Source organism: Onychostoma macrolepis, chromosome 03 (genome assembly GCF_012432095.1).
Source record: "Onychostoma macrolepis isolate SWU-2019 chromosome 03, ASM1243209v1, whole genome shotgun sequence".
NCBI lineage: Eukaryota > Metazoa > Chordata > Actinopteri > Cypriniformes > Cyprinidae > Onychostoma > Onychostoma macrolepis.
This window is the reverse complement of record NC_081157.1, coordinates 29,775,333-29,800,229: the sequence shown is the minus strand read 5'-3', so window position 1 is coordinate 29,800,229 and position 24,897 is coordinate 29,775,333. Positions and strand designations below refer to the sequence as shown.

The following is a 24,897-nucleotide window of genomic DNA, read 5'->3' as shown; positions in this document are numbered from 1 at the left end:
TCACTCAAGCAGTTTCATTTTGTGCACAAGAAGGCACACACAATGCTTTCCACTACCGTTGATAACTAGACCATTTGTTACCATTTTCAGGCTCATTGTTGCTTTTGCTCAGCAGTTGGGCACGGAAATGGATTCTTGGTCAAACCGCTGTTATTAATGGACTTGACTGAGCAGCGCTGGCAGATGAAAATGAAAATGAGAGACTGAAGATGAACATTGCTTTCAGAAACTTCATAAGATCTCCCTACTGACAGGCGCCTTTTCAGTTCTGTGATTAGCGTTGCCTTAATTTGCATTGGGCCTAATCAGATATTCACAGAGCACAGCCACGTGCCAGGGTGTACATAAATTTATTTTGACTGTGTTTGTGTCCAAATTAATCAATAGATCAGATGAGTCATTAGCTTTGATTAAATTAATAATTTATATTTGACCAACAGTGCTTGAGAATGAAAGAGTCCAAGTCAACCAGAAAGAGGCTTCACCGATCAGAGATGTTGCATCGTGGCTGATGTTCATTGATTTACCCACTTCTAAGGAAACTGATGGACTCGTTTAGAGCCTGGATCCATTAGGCTCTAATGGAGAATTTTTTTGAAAACAATTTATTATTTTTAAGTTACGATCAGAACAAATAAGATTACCGTATAATCCCTTGATATTTGGAAAGCTGGTTTTGCCTCCTGAATGTGCTTTCAGCATTCACCATTCGGATTCACCAAGGACAGCCTTGTCGTTTAAGGAGAAAGAAAAAATATGACATTTTGTGATGCTTTAATGGCAAAACTCTATTTTTAGCTGTATGAAAATATTAACATTGACGCGCTGATACATGTTTCAACCGCTTTTAACCATTCAGTGTGATTTTCCTTGAGCATTGCCAGGAATCTATACTGTGACTATTTCAAAAATTATTTTAAAATATAATAATGATGCAGATTTCACAAGAATATTTTAATTTAACTGTGCATAATTATAAGATTTCATGCAGACTTCAGTGGTTACATTTTGTATCCATGAACAGTGTAAATCAGTGGTTCCCAGCATTTTTGACTCCAAGGCCCCAATTTTTTCTCAACAATAATCAAAAGCCCTATGACTTTTCAAGCTGTTTGTGATTTACTGGATAAGAAGGCTAATGAATATTTAAAAAATAAGTATCTTCTAGAGCTTGGCATAACTATATAAAAATGTTAGTTCATTATAAAAATGCCCTTGGAAAGCCTTAGTCTTCCACATAGTTTTCTGTGAATGGTTCTTCAAACACAAAATATGAATAAAAATAAGAAATATAATAAAATAATCATGTAATGCCATCTTGAGGAAGTTTGGTGAGTTTGTGAGAACCATGGTTAAATGTAAAGATAACTTGGTTGTTTAAAATGGCACTTTAATGCTAAGAATCACAGAGAGGTTTGTAAACGGTAATGAAAAATTTAATTATGATGCCAAAAAAAATAAATAAATAATAATTTATAAGTAATTAAAATATGTGATATGATTTGCTTGTGATATGTCTGTCCATGTTGTATGTTGGTAGGACAGATTTGATCCACAAACTATTTGTTTTTTACGTTGTCCTGTTTGAACAAAAAGGAATTTCTCCAACTGCTCTTCTTGTTGGTTGATTAAAAATATGCATTCCTCAAAGATGTGCAGTGTTAGAATTTAGGAGCTAGACAGTAAATAGTCCAAAACACTTCAGTAGTTAAATATTTTACTTATTATCATTTTATTATAATAATTTTGCTGTGCATAGAGCTGTGATTGTTCAAAGACACTCATCTGCTTCAAGAGCTTGTTCTTTCACTCAGTGTTTTGTACAGTATTGCGTTCAGTCTATGTGTAACGCCCATATCTTGTAAACATCTAAACTGAATAAACATTTCATTTCTCCTGACATAGAGCAGATTAATAGGTAACAGCAGAATGCTAAGAATGCTGCTCAGCAAACAAGTGCGGTCTTCAAAGTATCCAGTCAGCAACGACAGCGTGAGAGTCAAGAAACTTGGAGAAGCCATTTCATTTTCAGCGAAACGCCCTATGAATTAGTATTCATTTAATGTACGTAGGCTATATATTGTAGCTAAACCTTTAATTTAGCAGTTGCTTCGTATTTTGCCACTAGATGGCACACTCTTTAACTAATTAACTGACTTTATTTATATGGTAGGCTACCTTACGTGAAACTGTCTGTGAAGCGTCTTAAATGCGAGGTCTGAATAAAATCTTTGATTTAAAGGGTTGTCTTTATTGTGTAGTTTGTTGTACATAACCCCAATATAAACCATTTACTATGCGTATTATATATGACTGGCAGAATCTAAAAGGCAATGTGCTAGGCTATTTTATGCCTCGTCTCATTAGCATTTCCAAGCTATTATTAATTAATTAATTTTTTTTTAGTAAAATGTCTCCCTACATCTTGACTCTAACATAACTAGCCTATTTTTACGAAGTAAAATATGTTTACACAACAATCACAGTAAAACTTTCCATCTTATCTCATGCAAACATTGAGTCAAGTTAAATTTGAGTTAAATCAGGTTTATATTTGTTCTTATCATTTCAGTCTAATGTTAAAAGAGAAGAAGAATGCAACAGTCCCTCTGGAAGCACGGTGTGACATTTGTGTAACTGTTGCCATAAACAAATGTTTTCGGGGATGCATTTGCATGTTCTGTACCACAGAGTTCATGATGGAACTATTTGTCAGAGGCTGGAGAGAGGAACAATTCCCCTATAAGCCAACAAATTAGCACATAAATAAAGACTTCACACAGTATGTTCCAAAATCTGTCCGACAGCTGTATCTCAATAATATTTCCATGGTGCTCCAACATTGTGTTCATCTTTCATCTGATCGTTTCAAATCTAGACGAGACAGATCATTTTACAGCTTTTGTGTTATTAGTGATTTAAGACGAACCACGATAGGAGGCTTTCATAATGTCAATGATTCATGCAGATAATTGTTAGAATATTTAAGATTCACATTTGCAACCTTTTGGATTTTAATGTTAGACAAGCAAATTAGGCTATTCATCCGGTACAAAACAATAGCACACCGATGAATGACTAGACGATGATGGAACATGGATATTAAATTTAAAAAAAGACAACTGACAAAAATGATTATGTTCAATGGATGGAAACAAACATGAGATGAGAAAATGAGCAATAAAGACATAATTTTAACAAGTGGCCTCTGACAAACTCTTCTTAAATGGTTGCTTCATTTCAGCAGTATTACGAACATTGAGCAATCCTAAATTTGATATTTATTTGACTCACTTAATGAGCAGACACCTCATAAAAAATATTTATTACTATTGTTAAACCTTTATATATATATATATTTATATAGACTGCATTTCGTTGCCCTGTACACTGCATTTCGTTGCCCTGTACCTGTACTTGTGTAATGACAATAAAGTTGAATCTAATCTAATCTAATCTAATATATATATATATATATATATATACATACATATATTTCAAAATATTATAAACTGTATTGTTGTTGCACTTCGAACAAATGGAACTTTAGCTGCAGCTGTAAGTTTATATAGTGATGAGCTCTGTTAGCTCCGCCCACTCGGCCAGCAGCGCTTTGAGTGACATTTACTATGAGGGTGCAGGTGAAATGATCCATCTCGCCTTGTGAGTTGTTGCGACAGAGTTTAGTTGTTTGAAACACTGGCGTCTTCAAGTAACTAGAATGGAACATTCGAATTAGTCCCCAGGAAGTGAGCTACAACAGGTAAACCACTTTACTGTCTATTTCAAGAGGAAGGCGATGTATGTAACTAACTGTTTAGTAAGTAAACACTTTAGAGCCGAACGTCTCTACGAAACTCGGCGTCCGATAGACCGTCATACGTTGTAAACTAAACCTTATCAGGGTTGTTATTATTTATATATAATACTCCAAAAACAAGTTAAAGTTGTTGTTTTTGCACTTTGTGAACAGTCCTGTACACTACTTGACTTTTAATCAATATAGAAGTAGGTTAGTAGTTAAAGTTCTTCCAATGCGTACTTGCGCGCATAAATGAAGTAGCTATGCGAGCAACAGATGAATTATTGTGATTAGATTAGATTTTTGGCAGAATGACAAAAACTATATTTTGACTGTCGTTTTACTCATAAAATCCGTCGTTCTCTCCATTTATTAGTCACCCTTCCTCCCTTACAGTTCTAATAACCAACTAATAGGATGTAATGAGTTTAATCTTGCAGCTCCAACATGGGCTATAAACTGAAAGTCTGATGCCATAGCAAAATGACTGATAGAAACTAACAAGTGTGCGTGCTGTGTGCACTCACTTAGGATCTTGCACTATCACATTAATCTGACACCATTAATCCAATGACAATGTGTGTTGTAGTGGATTTTTCAGGTATTTATTTAGTGCGCATAAATGTCATTGTACTGTCAACCCTGATCTGTCTCTCTCTTCTGCATGCTCCAGATATCAATTTGTGTTACTAAGATTTTGTTCATGGGATTTGGTGCATTGCTGCTTTCTGTCATCACTATGATTGTGCATCATTTAACACAAAATCTTTCATTTCACAATCACGTATGCAATTAAATGTAGTCAGATCAACTGCTGTTGTCCTAATGAGGCACACCCTGCCTGTCTCCTTCCGTCCTGCTTGTGAGATGTGCATATTGTGAAGATGTCATGTGACCGTTAAATGGGATAGACAACGTTCCACTATGTATGTTCAACAGCTATTCTGACCTCCTATTTGTTTAACAAATTGAACCACATGTCATGGCATGCTTACTTTGATAATGACTAGGACTTTAGGAGAGTCCTCATAAAACTTGGAAAGCTTCTCCTCTGAAGACAGCTTGCTCTACAGGAATAGTAGTCATTGTAGGATTCCTCAATAGGCTTGGTGTGTCCGCCCTGCCTTGGGCCTTGCAAGTTTCTGATGTTCTGCAAAAACATCCGTGGCAAGCTTCTCATCCACACCTAGTTGATTAAGTAGTGACTAAAGAATAAACTCAGTGTGGAATTTGCATTGTTGCACATGAGCAAACAGTAATGCCTTATTAATGTAATCACTGTTTTGGATTTGACATATTTATGAGTGAATGCATTTGTATAAATGAGTTTTGAATGCCGAAATTATGAGAGAGTGATTAATAATTCAGAGTGATTTATATTTCATGCCATATTTATTTCATAACATGTATTAATTATAGACATAATGTCATATCATGAATGTGCATAATGATATGGTATACACCGGGTTGATTATTCATAAATTTGAAAGTGCGATAATTGGTTTGGGACGAGAAAAAGATTGATAAAAAAATAAATATTGATAAATATTGATAAAAAAATAAACATTTTTAATTTATTTTTTATAAATAAAATGCATTTGTCTGAAGGCCATAGCAAAGATTGTCAAGTTTAAAACAAAACCAGACAATTTATTATAAAAATAGAATACAACATGGTCAGAATTTATAGTACTCACAGAGAAAATATCACTGAAAGTGATAACATTCAAAATATGGGTGTAAAAAATGCTATATATCTCAAATATGTCAAATCACTATCTCAGAGGTTAGTGTTGTTGAATGTATAGCTAACATAAAGAAACACTAATAAACTTGAATCAACAAATATTAAATGTGTTCTAACAGCGCGTCTAAAGTATGTTTTATTTGCATTTTTACATGCATAATTTACAGCTACATATATTTTTTTTTTATTATTTATTTATTTATTTACACATACTTTACTAGCCTTTCGTTTTGGAGCTTTGATGCATCCATCATCTTCTCAAGGTGCAAACAGGAAATAAACTGCTCTGGTCATGTGACAATTTGCACTAATCGTGTGAAACTGCACATGTTTAATTGAGACCCTTTATTTTTTCCATATTTGTAGGAAGTGCACTAAAACATCAGCCGGTAAGGTTTTTAGAGCTCTATAAATGAAAAACTTTTTTACAGTAACTATTGTGACCAGTGGGATTAAATTTGTTTTAATGGAAGTTCTTTGAGGAATTTATAAAATGGAACCATTTAATTAATCACAAGAACACCACAGTCTGTCAATAACCTTATCATAAGAGACAGGCTTCAAATATACTTTAAAGTTCCTTAAGTAAACAATAGGACATTTAAGGGACTTTCAAATGTGTCTGCTGTTTATAATATGGTACATACATAATCTACATAATCATGCCTTTTAATAACAAACAGAAATACATCAATGCTTTACAATATAAAATCTAATTTGACCCCAAGACCAATCTGTGGCATAATGATAACAATGCTTTTAATGTACCACTGACAAAAATGTAAAATATCATCACGCCATATGCATTATGATGAATGTGAGACTTTGAAAAAGTGCTGTTTTATGAAAAAATGGCAAGGCAAAATTTAGAGACAACCATCTGAAGAATTTAGGACATCTGTTTTTCACTACAAATGGATTCAAACTATCTACATATCTTAAAATATGGTGTCACACCATGTCTTGACGTCATTTCCTGGACGAACTATGTTTAACCTTTAACACAAATGTGCCCTGTATGGACTTTTATATAAAAAAAAAAATTGTAATGTCATAAAACAAGTTTAAGGATTAAAAATGTTCATAAACTAATTTTTATTAAAGTGCAAACTAGTGTTGTCAAAAGACCCGGTACTTCGGTACCAAGTCGGTACTAAAAAAGTGAAAACGTCACGGTACCAGGTTTTTTTAAGTACCGGTGGTACCGAGTACCGGTCAACCCGGTTCTTGACGCCAGACGGCCCGATGATTTCCGCGATGCAGAAAGCGGACGGAATCTCGGAATCCAGTTATAAAAACGGAATTTACAGTTTAGCACGGAATGTCACGGAGTTTGTCAAAGTTTGGATGAATTAATCAAAAGTAGGTCATTGCACTTAAATCAAATCGCGACGTGGACTAGTATCTGTAAATATTAAGCTGCATAAGTCGATTCAAATATGAATCCCGCATGTTCTGCGAGTCTCTGTGTGAGTGAATGAATGCAGAGGCAGCGCGGTTTCTTTTTACTACATACACTGAAGCGCGCCTGATGCTCGCGGTGATTCATCATCTGCCGTCTCAATGAGGACATAAATACATAAACAACATCTACAGAACCGCTCTGACAGTCCCCTCGCGAGCATTTTACCGTTTCATTGAGTAAAACCAGCGTCATATCATATAGCTACACAGAAATGTAAAGGTATTCACGGCAACCCGTCAAAATAATATAATTTTACATATATATAATTTTTTTAAATTTATTTTTAATTTTTTATTTTTTTAAAGAAGTCACAATATTTCTTCCATAGTTTAATTTTAATAGTAAATCCCCTTTATTTACCAAAACAATACAATGTGTTTAAATTTAATTAATTAAAAGACAAATTAAATTTGGGTGAAACTTGTTTACTGTTTTTCATACTTTTATTACTTGCGGAAAAACTTGAAACACAATTTAAATAAAGTATAAAGAATGGCATTGATTTTTGTACATTTTTATTTTTGTTTGACTTTATTAAAAATAGTGTGTTTTTTTTAATTAGCATGTGGTACCGAAATTGGTACCGAGAACCGTGGATTTTGACTGGTATCGGTACCGAATACTGAAATTTTGGTACCGTGACAACACTAGTGCAAACATAGATTAACATTCTGAACAATATGAGAGTTTTGATGTTTCGCTTAGAAATCTACATAGAAATGTGCAAGCACAGATTTTTATAGTCTAGAATTACACATGAAAAGCATGCCATGTCAACCACACGCTACACTTAAATGGGGGAGAGTAGAAAGCTCCTGTTTCTGAATTGTGAATGTCATCAGATTGGCTCTTAGGTTCATGTGCAAGGCATTGTCCCTCACAAAGGTTGAATTGTTAGTACTTGCTGGGTCTTGTCTCCGATTCCAAGCAGATGCATTACAGCTGGAATTTGCAGACTCACTCTTCAACGCAAAACAATGGATTTCTTATGGTTCATTTGAAACAAATGCGTATTTCTGTCATCAATCTTGGCAAGTAGCATTCTTCAGGAATCTCGGTTACATCTGTTCATTTTGTCATCAAGTTTAAATTGAAATTCGGGTTGTGATCTAAGGCTGCTATTTGGATGGCTGTCAATGGCACACTGTCAACAAGAATTCAGGAAGCATGCTTTGATGACTTTTGATGATCTTATTCCTCATTCCTTTTTTTAAATAAACTAAGTCAGTTTTTGATAATGAAAGGAGCTGGAATACCACTGTCTTATTTGTCTCCCCAGTTGCAGATAGCGGAGTATTTAGGAAACTTGTTTGAAAACAGTCAGTGTGTGTTTGACGTTAGTTGCGCAAATGACACAGACCATCATGGAAGGAAGTACTGTAAATCACATTTTAGAATAATATTATGGGAATTTACTTTTTATGGGAATTAAATGTAAAAAAAAAAAAAACTCATGGATAAACATTACTGTTCAAAAGTTAGGTGTTGGTAAGATTTTGTAATGTTTTTTAAAAGAAGTCTTGTATCCTTTCCAAGGCTGCATTTATTTGAAGAAAAAACCTTGCAGTTGCCATTCAGTTGTGTTGCTTAATTTTTTTAAAGGAAACCGTAATACATGTCTTTGTCAGTATTCTTTTGTGTTTCGTGTTTCTTCTCGTGTTTAACATTATAAATGCCCAGGCTGAATGCCTTCTTGAATAAAACTATTAATTTCTTGAAACTTTATTTCTCAAATTTGACTATAAGATTAACGTAGAATGCTGTTTTATGATCATGAGAAACAAATTGTTTAGACCTATGTTAGGTCTCCAGGTTTAAGAGGGATAGTTAAACCAAATTGGTGAAAATTGTCATCTCTTTCCTTTGTGAAACACCACACAAATGTCCAAATTTCAAAAATGGCTAGAAAGCGCCACAGGACTCCATACAACTTACTGTATGCGTTATATTCCTAGCCTTCTGAAGCTTCTGAAGAAACATCCTATCCTCCTCCTCCGTGGTTCTCAAATCTCAGCCTTGCTTTTATACAGTTCAGATATGGTACGTCGTGCCAATGATGTCAAACTTGGTGTGCAAACCTGACATGACATTTGAACTGAGTGAGATTTAAAGGGATAGTTCACCAAAAAATGAAAATTCTGTCATTAATTACTAGAGGTCGACCGATTCATCGGTTTTGCCGATTAATCGGCACCGATAGTTGATTGCCACAACTATCGGTTATCCATGCCGATAGTTTTCCGGTTTGCAACTGGCTGAGAAGGGTCCGCTGGCATTATACAGTACGAGAGCGGCCTCTAGAGGCGGAAATCACTGACAGCACGTGTTGTTTATTTTGACACGTGACACTGCGCGCTGCACAGAGCGGGAAACTCCAGACTCGCATTTAAATACAGCCGACAGAAAAGCCTGCCGCGGAACAGAACGCCATTCACATAGTTTTCTATTAAATTACATTATATTTGTCCCAAATCGTTGTGAATGTATATAATGACTTCACCCTAGGCTATAAATTATGTATTGTGCATTTTTCAGCAAAACGTTTGTCTTTCTGTGGCTCTAATAAAGTCGGTATGCTTCATATAGAGAGCTGTAATAGCTCGCGCTCTCTCTTTCCACTTGCTCTGTTTTTTTAAACACCGAACTTCAAACTCATTTATGCCACATTGTTCATTCTTGAAGCAAACTTATGTCCGTTTGGTTATTAAATAAATTGTTTTAGACCGCCACTTGATCTGAACGCAAAGCGTCTGGTGTGTGTGTGCGTGTGTGATACCTCTGAGTTCTCCTAGACGCAACGCTGCGCGACTAACTTTTTTTTTTTTTTTGATTAGATAATTATCAAGTGTTAAAAAATAGAAGCAGATAAAGTGTGTGAGTACACATACAATATCCATATGTATGTAATTTTAATGCTATGGCCTTGTGTAGATATTTAAACATGGCCATCTTTAAGCATGACTGTTGAAATTAAATGTTAACATTTAACAATAAGAGTCCATTCGTAGCATTAATGAAAACTGTAGAAGTATTGTTCCTTGTTAGTGTTTTCATTTCAACATTCACTATTAGCTACTAATAGGCTATATTTTTACATTTTAAAGTTTCTTCTTTTAACATTAGCAAATTATGAAATAACTTTAATGATCAATATAGTAAATAATATTAATATTTTTATTCATTTACAAAGTATGGTTCAGTACTGTTGCTGCTTTTTTTTTTTTAAATAGTAAAGCACTAGCTCTCTTTCGGTATCCATTTTGAAAACTATCGGTTGATTAATCGGTATCGGCCAGTGTGGTCCAACCTAGCTATCGGTATCGGTAAAATCCACTATCGGTCAACCTCTATTAATTACTCACCCTCATGTCGTTCCAAACCTGTAAGACCTCAGTTCGTCTTCGGAACACAAATGAATAGATTTTTGATGGAATCTGAGCGCTCTCTGACCCTCCATAGACAGCAAGGATCCTTACACGATCAAGGTCCAAAAACGTAGATTTCGAAGAACATCGGTAAAATAATCCATGTGACATCAGGGGTTCAACCGTAATTTTACAAAGCTACGATAATGTTTTTTGTGCACAAAAAAAAAAAAAAAAAAAAGACTTTATTCAACAATTCGTCTCCTCCGCGTCACTGAACGTAAACAGCGTATGCTGTTCTTTGTCAGCTGCATCACGCAGATACGTTGTTTTCGTTCAGATCAAATATTTTCTACGTTGTTTGCGCATTGATCTGATCGAAAACAATGTCTATGGTACGGTCAGAGATTCTCAGCTCTCAGATTCCATCAAAAATATCTTAATTTATGTTCTGAAGATGAACGAAGGTCTTACAGGTTTGGAACGACAGGAGGGTGAGTAATTATTGACAGAATTTTCACATTTTTGGGTGAACTAACCCTTTAAGAGCTTCAGCAGAGAGGAAGATTTTCCAAAAGAAATTTTGGCCTGTTTCTCATAAAAAGCAATTTTATGCCTTCAGAAGGCTTGGAATATTGCCCATGAGTTCCATAGACCACTTTTATGGTGCATTCGTCCCTTTTCTCTAAGGGCATTTTGAAGTCCTTTTGGTGTTCCAACACAAATAAAATCATGCAGGTTTAGAATGTTTTAAATTATTTTCATTTTTGCATGAACTGTTCCTTTAAGGAAGTAGCGCTCTGTTATGTTTATGCAATAAGACATGACGTATATAGGTTTTTATCTTACTGAAGTGCTATATTTAGTTTTCTCATCAGCAGAGTCTTAGATAAATCAGAATACCCTTGACCCTAATATTTAGATAGTAAAATTTCAGTCAAGGCCCCACATCAGAACTGCTGTAGCATGTTTCACTTTCACACAAAACAGCTTGGTGCAGTTCCCCCGAACTGGTAGCATGGAGGAGCAGGGTTGCAGCCCATTGGCTGATGAGGCGCTTTTGGTTTGTGGTTTTTTTTCTAAAATCGGATGGAGCCACGGGAGCACGTGGTAAGGGCTTCCGCTACCTCGGTTTTCTCTAGTTTTTAACATGACTGAAAATCAATCAAGCGGGGTCCCACAGGGATAGACGGCAGCGTGGTGCAGAGCTAAACAACCTGTAGATGTAACATACAATTTCACTGTTCTTAGATGCTCAGTGAACTTTAACTTTAAATTTAAATATTCTTCTGTTAAACAAGCACAAAACTGTAGGTCCTTGACTTTCTTCAACCAGGCAGCAAAAATCTGACTTTTTTTCAGACTAGGTTTATTTAGTATTTAGTATTTTTTTTCTTTTTAAGGAAATTTTCTTTCTTTCTTTTGAAAGAAACTGAAATTTATTCAGCAAGAATGCATTAAATTAATAAAAAGTTACAGTAAAGATATTTATAATGTTACAAAAGATTTGTATAAGATTTCAAACAACATTTATTTTTCAAAAGTTGTTTTTTAACTTTAGATTCTTTGAAAAAAAGTATTAGTTTCCACAAAAATATTACGCAGCACAGCTGTTATCAACATTATTAATAATAAAAATGTTTCTTGAGCAGCAAATCAGCATATTAGAATGATTTCTGAAGGATTGTGTGACACTGAAATCTGAAGTAATGACTGTTGAAAATTCAGCTTTTTCATCACAGGAGTCAATTAAATTTAAAAAATACTTTCAAATTGGAAACAGGTGTTTTATGTTTTTAATCAAATAAATGCAGCTTTAGCAAGTATTAAAAAATCTAACCAAAACCAGATGTGGTTTGAAATCCATGTCAAATCAGAATTTTATTCAATGCGTGCGTCTCAGTGGTCAGATCAGATTCCAGGTAGTTTTTCCATTGTTCCAGATGTGACGCAAATGTAACACACAATACAAAATGCATTATATATTTAGGAACTGTATCCAAATTTATGCAATTTCAATCACTTCTCCTGGGATATACTGGGATAATTTATAGTGAATAAATTGACTTTAGCCAAAAAAAACAAAAAAAACAATAATAATTTCCATTTATCCATCTCTTTCCACACCAACAGTGACTTTCAGATGTTCATATGCACCTAGACTCTGCACTCTCAGAAATAAAGGTACAAAAGCCGTCACTGGGGCAGTACCTTTTCAAAAGTTACACTTTTGCACCTATTAGGTTCAAATATGTACACTTTAAATACTAATATGTACCTTTAAGGTACCAAAATGGACCCTTTAGGTACAAACATGTACCTTTTGAAAAGGTACCGCCCCAGTGACAGCTTTTGTACAGCTTCTATTTCTGAGAGTGTGATGTAGATGCACTACATGTATATTGACTTACTCTGGTTAGTGGAAGTTGATCTCCTGATAATTTGAATTTTAAATATACTTCAAAAAGAGTATCACTTCTGCTGTGCAACTTTAAATGTGCTCCCAACATTTCTCCTTTTATGAGGCCGAGTTAAACACCTGCTAATGAAATGAGGAAGTGAGGAGCGCTCTCTTACTCACTATCTCCAAAATTAGTGAAGAGGAAATCTGGTCAAGGTATACGATGGAGGTGGGGGTGGACTGCGTGTTTGTGTGTCTGTCAGGGTGAACCGCTGTACATGATGCTTTAATTTTTGACTCGGCTGAGTCACGTCCTGACACGAATACAAAGCCAAAATGATAAATGACAGTATATTGTTGTTAATCGTTGTGCTAAAATGTGAGGGGAGAAACCCATAGTTTCCCAAACAAGAGTGATTTTGATCTCATAAAGGGGGGCGTTTTGTGTCGTGGGAGAATGCTCTCGCCCTCTATTGCTTTCAAAACTATACTCTCCCACACTCTCCCACGCGTTTCTCTGATTTCCAAAAATGAGAAGCTGTCTTTGCTTTTTTTGAACAACAATGGATGCTGTCTGATGGCTAATATTAGATGTATGACTTCTGATGTGGCGTATGCGACATGTCTTCATCCCTCCTACATTAGATACTGCAAGTAAAAATGGCAAACGCTGGCTAAAGTCTGCAGTTCTTCCTTCCCTTTAACCAGAAACCCACTGAGGTCTGATCAAATGTCTCCTGTCTGATAGGGATGGGGAAGTGAGGCCGCTCGCATGCGTGGCTGTTCCAGAGCCTGGGGGGCAAAAGCGAAAAGGGCAGGTATAGAAATGGAGTTTGGGATGATAGATACACAGGAATATGCAAAAGCGTGTGTGGGCATATCAGTAGTAATGGTTTGATTCCGTTTGCGAAGGAGAACAATGCTGGTATTATGTAGCCGAAGGGGGCCGACTGCACCTTCAATACATCTGTTAACCGCAAAAATGTATGCCGAGAAATTCATCAGGCAGAGCCTTGTGTTATTATGTTACTGCACATTAATTTACATTTAATTTACAAAAACTGCATTACTTGTCATGTCTCAGTTCTACCTGCATATAATAGACTATATAAAAATCCATAGTTTTTTTTTTTTTGTAATTTTGCCTTCAGTTTACCTTCATCTGAAAACCATTTTACATTTTTAACATTGTGTTTTTACATTTTTACATTGTTCATTCTTGGCAACATACTATCTAAAACTGTCATTGCTTTATAGAATGTACAATAGAAAAAATAGGGTCCCCTATGCAAAAATTCAACTGGAACCTTGAACCTTCCAGTGGGCGAGTGTTGGAGTGTTGTGAGGGTTCCCCCATGGAAGCTGATGCCAGGGATCAACAAAAATTCCAACATACATGGCCTTTGGTTACTATGCAAGCTTGTTTCCGTCACAGGATAAAAAGAGATAAAAAGGTCACAATTCAGACCTATATTGGAATTGTGAGTTTACATCTTGCAATTCAGACTTGATCAGAATTCTGAGATTCTTATGCATGTTATAGTGATCTTATTGTAAACAATTCATCTGTTCTGATGAAGAAAATAAGTCACCTACATCTTTGCATCATAACAGCATTTTCACTGAGAAGTCACAATTACCCATTACACTTTATATTCCATGGCAGAAATAATCTTTCATAGGTTCCACATGTGTAAGGGGAAATAACAAACAAACAAACATAAAAAATGCACAGTCTAACACACATTCTCACTTCTCTCCCCTACCTCTTCTCCCTTTTTCTGATCCAACTACTCCTCTACCTTCTACAACTATTCCTCTCCCTCTCCCAGGCATTATTTTTTCTCTTTCTGATTCTTTGTGTTGTTCTGCATCCAGAAAACCAATTCAAAGAGGTATTTTTTACTTGTTGTTGATGTAATGGAAAGAGCTTCAACACCTGACTATTCCTCCAACTGAGACTGGAATCAGCTATTTCTAAATATTTCAGTGATCTGTTACTTAAAAGTGCTTATCAGTTGTTACAATATTTTATACAGAGAGATTTTTTCAATACTTTTGAGCTGCTGTTGTAGCAGAAGTAGAAACGTTATACTATATTTAATGTTTGGAACATTAGGTCTTCAATTCTGACATGCTGTGGTTAAGGATTTGTAAATATGAATCAAAAGATCCATGATTTTGGTTTTGGGTAAGCTTATATGAAAAGAAAATGTAAGCATTTTAGAAACATGATAATTGACTATATTGTGTGAAAACAACACAAATTGTGCTAATGGTATGGTCACAACAGATGGATGTTGTGCTAATTGTGTTTAGAGTTTTGAAAATGTGACTACAGATTAGACAAAAGGATGTTAGCAATTGAAAAAAACTTTAAGCAGCAAAGCTGATTTCTTTCAAAAACATTACAATAATCTTTGTATATAAATAAATAATCTTTGTATATGTGAAGCACTGAAATGGGGAAATTTCTTTATTTACTACTGTATTTGGATGGTTGCTAGGCAGTTTCTATGTTGATCGTCTTTTTGCAATCATGTGTCAATCTCTCCAAAAGTTGATGACACAAGTTACGTTCCTCTGTTGTTTCCTCTGTGTGTGTGTGTGTTTTATTGTTGGTCTACGTAGTTCACACCAAAATGAAATTCAGTCCAAATTTATGCACCCTCATGTCATTTCAAACTTGAATGACTTTCCTCTGTGGAACAAAAAAGAAGACATATTCAGACACATTCATCTCTTTAAGATGCATACAGAGCAATGTTCTCAAAGATAATAATTACATTAATTAACCCATGAACATTTGAATCTAGTAAAAAATTAGCAGTGACCATTCATAAGTGCTTGCACATTTAAGTGTTTACTTGATTTCAAGATATTTGTGCCTTCAAACTGTCTTATGTATTATAGCCTATGTCAGCATTTTATCTGCCATCTGCAGCCCTGCTCTCGCTATTCGTAACATTCGACCATTAATCACTGTGCTGCAATCTGTGATCCAGGTACACAGTTGATTCACACGCTTGTGTGCTGCAGCCATCAGATATTCAGAAAACTATCAGCTCAGTTCAGCACTAGTGGAGACGAACTGTCCTCTGTGCTTTCGCTTCAGTCATGTGCCGTGGCATCTTCACAGCCACTATCCACACGGTTCAAAAAAAGATATGGTTTATTTCACCTCGCTAAAACTAGGCAGTGTGTGACTGCACACAGAAATATGATGCTCGCCGCAGGACACAAATGTGTCATTATGGTGGCGCAAAGCTGCCACAGCTGCAGGTCACTCTTGCATGAATTGTGTTTTATTGTTGACATTGTAGAGAAGATATTTAAAGATAATACATGGGTATTAAAGGTAGTGGTGTGAAAGTAATTCCACAATTGTGGAAACAATCATTGTAATTTAAAAATTATATATTTGCAAGTGTCAGTGGCAGTTTAATAACATGTTTTTTGTATATTGTATGAATCTGTTGTAACAAGATGTTCATTTTGCATTTAAATAAACTATAATCAACATTTGAGCAAACAAGTCAACATGAAAACAGTAGAAAACATGTAGTGTGGTACGGGATAGAAATACACTTTGTTAAATGAGTTGTATTGTTCTTTAATATACCAGGGGCCTGTACCATGAAGCCGGTTTAGCTGGCTAGCCAGGTAAGTTTCAGTTTAGTTTGCACCAATCCTGGTTTTTACGTACCATGAAAGTGGCTTGGCTTTTACCTGCGTTCATTGCCATAGTAACTTACACTGCACAGCTAACCTGCTCCGGGGCTAGAGAGCTCAAACTGAAATTGGACCAATCAGATGTGAGCAAAGTGACACATGTCTGACACAAAAAAGTCACTCCCCCAGTTTCTCTTCCTACAAATTAAAGCTCACTATGAAGTACCTTATATATATATATATATATACACACAACAAAATTGTCTGGCGTTAATGATAATTACAATTTACATATGATTTATATAATTATAATATGATTTATATTATTATTACTCCATAACACACAAGCACTTTTAATTGAACAATTATTATAAAGCATTTATTTTAAATGAATATTAATATAAACAGATCATATGTAATATAAATAAGTGGTAGAATAAATAGATAACACTTTAAAAATGGCTACATGTGACCTTACGTGTTTGAGTCTCTATTGCTTTATATTATCAACTATATAAACTAACTTCACAAGTTTCACTTGTGACTGCACTGATAGAGCATGATAATTTCCTTTATTTGTCCTCTTTCATGGACAAGTACTTCAGTGCAAATGTGTTTAAATTCCTCATATTCTTTAATCTCTTAACCTTTAACAAAAGAGTTTTGAATCTCGCTGGCTCTCTCGCGAGAAGTGAATCACACTTGCTCTGTGTTGTGATTGGCTGTCCGCTGCTGATGTCACACATTCATGTGCACACGCTCCATTAACTCAGGATCAAGCCTGAGTTGACAGAGAAAGTTGATGATCAGCTTCATGGTACCAACAAAGCCAGATTGGAGTGGTTTGGTTTTGTCAACTCAAAACTTATCCTATAACTCTGAATTTGTTCATCTACCATCATGGTACAGGCCCCAGTTGTTTAGTTGACAAAACATCTGACAAAAATGCCAAAAAAGCAATTTGGAAATTTGTGAGTTAAAGATTATGTGTGGTTTACATTTTAAAGACTAAAGGCCATTGCACACTGAGTCTGAAATTTTAGCACGTTAAAAAATAAATACGACCTCACGTTGTGTCAATCATGTTTACACACTGCCTCCTAAACTTTCGTCCGTCATAAAAAAATTTGGATAAGGTTCGATTTTCTGCGTTTTCGTATCCGTAGCATGCATTTGATAGGAAAGCATGACGAATACGAAAAAACATGCGAAAATTTCGGACTCAGTGTGCAATGGCCTTAAAAGTCTATCCCTCACAGCCTCATTTTCATCATTGTAAAATTCATTATCTATCCTGATTAAAGTCTGCATGGTCAGTGACTTCAGCAGAAAATGGAAGATTGTTTTAAAATAATTGATTATATTTAGAGCTGCATGATTTGGGAGAAAAATATCCTTTGATTTAAAAAAAAAAGAAGCTTTTCTGTGCTTGTTTCTAGGGTACAAAATGTGACCAAAATTTTGTGATTATATATCAATGTAGTAATAATAATAATAATAATAATAATAATAATACCGAGTCACACTGAGACACAAAATACATTTCATCACAGCCTTAATTTTATTTTTATTTTTAGTGTTCAGTGTTATATTTTATTTGTTAAAGCCAAATAAATCACTCACTATAGACCATAAAACTGCATGAAGTAAATCAGATCATGTCCTATTTCCATGGATGAATGGACGTTTATCTTTGAGCATGCAATAACAAGTTTGTTTTTTTATCTGATGTGCTGTCAGTGCTATGGGTGTGAAAGGAGTGTTGAAACCGCATCTAAAATGTTATTCTCTCCCATTCTCGTCTCAGAGAGGCCTCTGCAAGAATGGAGAACGGAGGCTCAATGAACTTGCTAGACTACGGGGAGGTGTTGTGGGAAAATGCCGAGAAGAACCGGTACATCTTGTGCCGTTTCGTCAACCCCAACAAGCTGACCTCATATCTGCGCCAATGCAAGGTCATCGACGAACAAGACGAAGATGAGGTGCTCAACTCTCGCCTGCTGGAGTCCAAAGTCAACCGAGCAGGTATTATTCAGAGTTTTCCTGTCCGCTTAAGCGTATACCGTAGCATTGTTTATGATATGATACGGATCCGCCCCGAGGTTGGTTTTGCTCTCCAAATCGTATTGCAGGGACATCAACATTCATAGATGCTGGTGACAGAAAATACTAAACACCGTGGAATATGGAAATGCAAATTCAATGCTGAAAACATTTACATGCAAATCACATCATCAATCAGTTACTCGGTCACCCCATCTTTCACTGTGTTTTTCCAGTGGTGTAATGTGATGATGAATGGACGCTTTTAATCCTGTGAGCTGCCGCTGTAGTTTTTCTTTCCCAACGACTCTTTCCTGAACCTCTGTGTCATTTTTCAACTTCTGAACGGCCACAGGCAAAACGGATGACAGGGATTTTGCCCAAGCAGCTTGCTAAAGTCTGCACTGTTTGTTTGTCACAAAGCAGCACATCAAAATGCTTGTTTACCACGGCTGGGATTTTCACAGCCCCCTAATGATTCTCTTTTCCCTCTGGGACCGGCAGTTTGGCACGTAATACAGAAGATCTTTCAAGTACTTTTTGTGCCACGGCTTTCTCTAGTGAGTTAAAATACAATGCACTGCTTTCATCAAAGACAAATCTGGACATTCCTGCTACAGCAACACTACAGAGTTTAACCAAACGCAATGCGATGAGCAGTTTGTCTGTTCTACATTTCCATGAGATGCTACAAAATCGATCACAAATCACAGCCAATCGGAAGATCGTGTGGGCGGAGCTCTCTCTGCAAGACTGCTGCTGTTTCACACTTGCAACAAAGTGGATAAATACATAATAAAAAACAAAACAAAACAATTATTAACATTATTCAAAATACATACTCAATGACTGATACAATGTTTGCCATGGAATACGCTTGTTTTTAAAGTTTAAATGTTCTCATTTCCTTTCTTTCTTTTCAAGATCTGAGGTTAATTTTCAATTGTCTCTTTCATGATAGATGTTGAAGTCATTCAGAATAATCTTAAAATTAGGCCTATAATAATATTATACCAAACACAGTCAGTACTTGAGCTGTCAGGTATGTACAGAATGGTCGACCTGTGCGCCCCCTAAGCAATAAGACATGTTTGCAGAACCCTGACAGTCTGAGGACTTAGTTTTATTTCATCTAACCTAGAAATTATTTGATATTACAGTTAATTTCATGAACAAAATTTCATAGTTTTTTTTTTGTTTCATCAACAATAATGGAAAAAATAATAATATGATAATATATTTTTAAAAACCTGATCATAATCATAATGTCAGAGATTGCCTGTTCTTTTCATTTTATTAATTTATTTTTCATGCATGTTCATGCATGTTTAAAAGGATAGTTCATCCAAAAGTGAAAATGCTGTTAATTTACGTCTTACCATCTAAGATGTAGGTGACTTATTTTCTTCATCAGAACGGATGAACCGTTTACAATAAGATCACTATAACATGCATTTAGAAAAGAGATTTCCAAAGTAAATTTCCATTTCATTCCGACTTTAATATTTCAAATATATTGAAATATATATATGGGTGATTCTATAATTACAGGTACATTTGGGTAACGCTTTAGAATAGGGAACACTTATTAACTATGACTTTTCCCTCAATAAATTCCTAATTTGCTGCTTATTAATAGTTAGTAAGGTAGTTGTTAAGTATAGGTATTGGGTAGGATTAGGGATGTAGAATAAGGTCATGTAGAATAAGGCATTAATATGTGCTTAATTACTACTAATAAATGGCTAATATTCTATTAATATGCATGCGAATTAGCAACTAGTTAAGAGACCTTAAAATAAAGTGTTACCTACATTTGGTGTCCAAAGTCATTATTTGTTTCTGCTATTTTCATTTCAAATAGTTATATTTTTAATTTTTTTAATAGTTTGTTACTCATTATCATGGATCACAAGATGTTACTGGCAATAACAGTATAATATTTTCTGTAAAAAGTGTCATATATCTAAAAGTCATGATTTCTTGTTGACCGAATTAATCAGTGTCAGTTATGTAAATATATATAATATAAATATAAATGCCATCTAATCTTACAGTAGTTATATATATATGTGTGTGTAACTACGGTGAAAAATTGACCTATAATAAATATATATATATATATATATATATATGACTTGACAAAATATTGACAAAATTTAGGTTAAAAAAAAAAAACACACTTTCTGATAATGATTCATCCTGATCACATTAACATGTACTATTTAAAGTAATCTGTAAAGGTCAGGTAGAAATAAGTCATTGCACTTTTTTCAGTTCAACAAGAGTCATGCTGCAGTGGTTTGTTTCAGGTCGGTTGTTGGATATCCTGCACACAAAGGGAGAGCGAGGCTATGTGGTTTTTCTAGAGAGTCTAGAGTTGTACTACCCTGACCTCTACAAACTCGTCACGGGGAAGGAGCCTACACGCAGATGTTCCACTATAGTCGGTGAGCCAATTTAAATTAAAATGCTGCCCATATAAATGACCTACGACCATGCCTTAAAAATGTTTGTTGCCTTCCACCTGCTTCCCCTCTGGGATGAGCATCTGCCATAAATCCCCTTTCAGATTTGCGCAGCAGCCTTATAAACAATTACTGTGGTGCTACTATGGTACACTAATGGTGTCAGGTGGTGATAAATAATTACTATGAATATATATCATGATATTTGCATGACACTTCAAGACTACCATGGTACTTTTTTGTGCAGTAGTGTTTAATTGACTGTATTTTGTTCTTTTCCTGTAGTGGAAGAGGGCCAGGAAGGGCTAATCCAGTTTTTAATGAATGAAGTCATAAAGCTTCAGCAGCAGTCCAAGGCTAAAGACGTGCAGCGGGTGGACATCATCACCAAATGCCGCACACTAGAAGATGAGCACAAGAAGCTACGACTGGCCAACCAGGAGCTGCAGACTTTCCAGGAACGTTACAATAAGATGAAAGAAGAGCGTAATAACTATAACGATGAGCTTATGAAGGTGAAGGACGACAACTATCAGCTGGCTATGCGATATGCCCAGCTCAGCGAGGAGAAGAATATGGCCGTGATGAGGAGCCGAGACCTTCAGCTAGAGGTCAGAGGGCTTCAGCAAGCATTGCAGGATGATTCGAGTTGATTTTTGTCTTTAGAAATCTCTCTGTCTTCTATATTTACTGCTAAAAGTGATGGGTCACTCATATTTACACAAATGATTTGACTATGTGGGATACAAATGTTGACTGCTGTCTCTCCATTTCCTCTAGATTGACCAACTAAAGCACAAGCTGAACAAGGTGGAGGAGGAGTGCAAAATGGAAAGGAGGCAATCTCTGAAATTGAAGAATGACATTGAGAACCGACCTCGGAAAGAGCAGATATTTGAGCTGGAGCGAGAGAATGAGGTCTTGAAGATCAAACTCCAGGAGTTGCAGTCCATCATACAGGTGAAGACGCTTTTTGCATCACAGTAAATAGAAGACAGCGAAAAGCAAACAGTTGGGAAAGGTTACTCAAAGTCAGAGATTTCAAAGTTGTTTTGTTTCTTTGTATGCACAGCCCGGGCCTCTACCTGATTCAGACAAGGCCATCTTGGATATCCTGGAGCATGACCGACAGGAGGCTCTAGAGGATCGTCAGGAGCTAGTCAACAGACTCTATAACCTGCACGAAGAGATCCGACAGGCCGAGGAGCTCCGTGACAAGGTTAGAACCAGCCTTATACTGAAATAATCATTTCAGCTTCAAGCTCCTTTTCGAACAATGCATAGGACATACAAGCCTTGGGTAAATACACTATTCTTAATTACTAATGAAAAACTCACAAAGAAAACTTTTATAAATTATCGAAATACATTACCACTCAAATGTTTGGGGGGTCTTTTTTGTTTGTTTGCTTGTTTTACTTCACAATACATACGTTTTTAGATATTTGTATTCAGCAAGGACATATTAAATTGATCAAAAGTGACCGTAAAATATTGTTTAAATTCCAAATAAATGTATCATGGTTTCCACTAAACAACACAAACCTCATCATCTCTATCTTTATCACTTCTATCACAGGAACGAATTACATTTTACCATATATTCAAATAGAAACCAGTTATTTTAAATTGAAATAATATTCACAATATTGCTATTTTTACTGTACTTTTAATCAAATACATACAGACTTGTTGAGCAATAGACAATTGTTTCAACAACATAAAAAAAATCTTACTGACCCGAACTTTTGAACTGTAGCGTGTCTTCTAGTGATGTATCTTTTTTTAAGCTATGCTTTCTTGCTATGAAAATAGCCTTTGGTGTTGACATGGCGTGAAAAAAGAGGAACGACTTTGTATCCGTATTTAATGAAATAATACAAGTAGGCTTTATTCATCTGAGAGCTTGATGCATTGCAACTAGCAGTTACCTTACCTGCAAGCAATGCAATGGATTTTTGCTAAAAAATGAGTCATGTTATATTGCAGCATATCTTTGCTGCTTGCTGTTTGAAACACTGTAAGTCCACCGACTGTATAGTGCCTAAAAAGGCTGTGGCAGAGACCTTAAGCGTCAGGTCATATTGGTCAATTTGGTCACATCCCGAATGATCAAATGCCCTCATTATGAACATGCCAAATGTGATATTACATTGCCCTCACGGGGGATTAAGCGTATTTAATATGGTCTCAGCATGAGAGTTTTTAGTTGACGGCTAGAAATAATGAAGTGTAGGCAAAGGTTTTTTCTCTTGTCACACATGAACGAGAAGTGACAGAGGCTGATGAGGACTGGCTGCTCTAAGTGGCCCCTTCTGCAATGTGCTGCAGCTCTAATTAGAAGCGCATCTGAAGTGACGTGTGAAAAGTGTCAGAATTCGGGCTAAGACAGGAAGGGAGGGGGAGGGGTGGCGGCAGTGACTTCTTATCACAGTCAGCCCTCTTTTGGAGCTTTTCAAATGTTCTACTTCTTGCATAAAATGTGCATTTTAGAGTGTTGAAGGCCTACTTCAGCCACAAAAAAAAAAAAAAAGAACATATGAGTTAGTCTTGTATAGCTTACCAGCGTCTCTCTTAACACTACAACCAAGTTTAATGTCTGCAGAGTGCTTATTAAAGCCAGACATCCAACATTCCCAAATATATGTTAGTGTTTGTTTGTTTATTGACATGGAAAGTAATCCTTGTTTGAAAGTGTTGGTGTGCTATGGAAATTTCTGTCACAACAAAATGGAAATTTATGCCGTAGCAGAGCATTTTTCTCTGTAAATGATGAAGCTTTGTCTCTTCAGTCAGCAAGGTTTGAGTCGCATGAAACTGTTTAGTGTGGAATGATGGTCTGAGGGGTAGGTATTAATAATCTGCTGAAAAGAAATCCTACAAACGGTTGTTTTTTGAATTTTTTAATAGTAAGGTTTTTCTCTCAGGGTCATGCGATACAATTTTGAATGATGCCACTATGCTATTTATTCTATTGATGGGTTTATATGAGAAATGTTTAATCTAATAATGCACAGTACCTGGAAGAGAAGGAGGACCTTGAATTGAAGTGCTCCACTTTGGTGAAGGACTGCGAAATGTACAAGAACCGCATGAATACGGTCATGGTGCAGCTGGAAGAGGTTGAACGTGAGCGGGACCAGGTAGAGTACTAATGTTCCTACTGATGGCTTTGGATTAGTTCATTTCCTGTTGCTTAAAAGGGCTATCGATATAGTATAGTTTTCTCTGTCCCACAGGCTTTCAAGTCAAGAGATGATGCCCAACACCTCGTGTCTCAATGTCTGATTGACAAAGACAAGTATCGCAAGCAAATACGGGAGTTGGAAGAGAGGAGCGATGAACTTCAAATTGAAATCGTACGCAAAGAAGCCAAGATAGTCAACCTGGAGTGCAAACTGAGACGGATGGCCAAAGAAAATGGTTTGGATCAGGTGAGAAATGATCTATGTGAATGAAAAGGTTTGTGTTTTTTTTCTCATTTCCCCCCTTTGAAACTAGAAGGACTTTGTTTATACTATTTCATCACCATATCAGTTATTGGCTAATTGGCTGTTATTTTTTTTCTTATTTTATCATGATATTTCCCCCTCAGAGTCTGCCGCGAGACATTACTCCACTAATTATAGCTCAGCACTTTGGGCAACCTGATGGAAATACAGGAGGACCTTCAGAGGACTCTGGAGAAGACACTGTTGATGATCAAGAGCCTAAGCTTCAACGCAGATGTAACCTTAAGGGCAGAGTGAGTACAAACTTGAAGCTATGTCTTTAAATCTCTCATTGTACATTTTCTGCATCCCAATGCCTGTCATTCTCACTTATTAGATTAACAGACCAAAATCTCCAGCCGCTGGACCCAAAAGTCCTCAGTTCCCAGGTAAAATGTTTTTAAAGAACTTTGACGGTGCTGCGTGTGAACTTGCAGGTAATA

The 24,897-nt window shown here is 35.9% G+C and overlaps 1 protein-coding gene across 1 annotated transcript in view; it reads left to right on the top strand.

The window, feature by feature from the left end:
- Positions 1-3,622: 3,622 nt before the first annotated feature.
- card11 (caspase recruitment domain family, member 11) overlaps positions 3,623-24,897 on the top strand; it is a 33,674-nt gene continuing 12,399 nt past the window's right edge. Inside the window, exons 1-10 of the mRNA XM_058771512.1 lie at positions 3,623-3,763; positions 18,260-18,477; positions 20,808-20,945; positions 21,249-21,574; positions 21,744-21,923; positions 22,036-22,182; positions 23,981-24,106; positions 24,203-24,397; positions 24,559-24,708; positions 24,792-24,843. Of these exons, the coding sequence (XP_058627495.1) occupies positions 18,276-18,477; positions 20,808-20,945; positions 21,249-21,574; positions 21,744-21,923; positions 22,036-22,182; positions 23,981-24,106; positions 24,203-24,397; positions 24,559-24,708; positions 24,792-24,843 (1,516 nt within the window). The 5' untranslated portion in view covers positions 3,623-3,763; positions 18,260-18,275. The remainder of the gene's footprint in view (positions 3,764-18,259; positions 18,478-20,807; positions 20,946-21,248; positions 21,575-21,743; positions 21,924-22,035; positions 22,183-23,980; positions 24,107-24,202; positions 24,398-24,558; positions 24,709-24,791; positions 24,844-24,897) is intronic.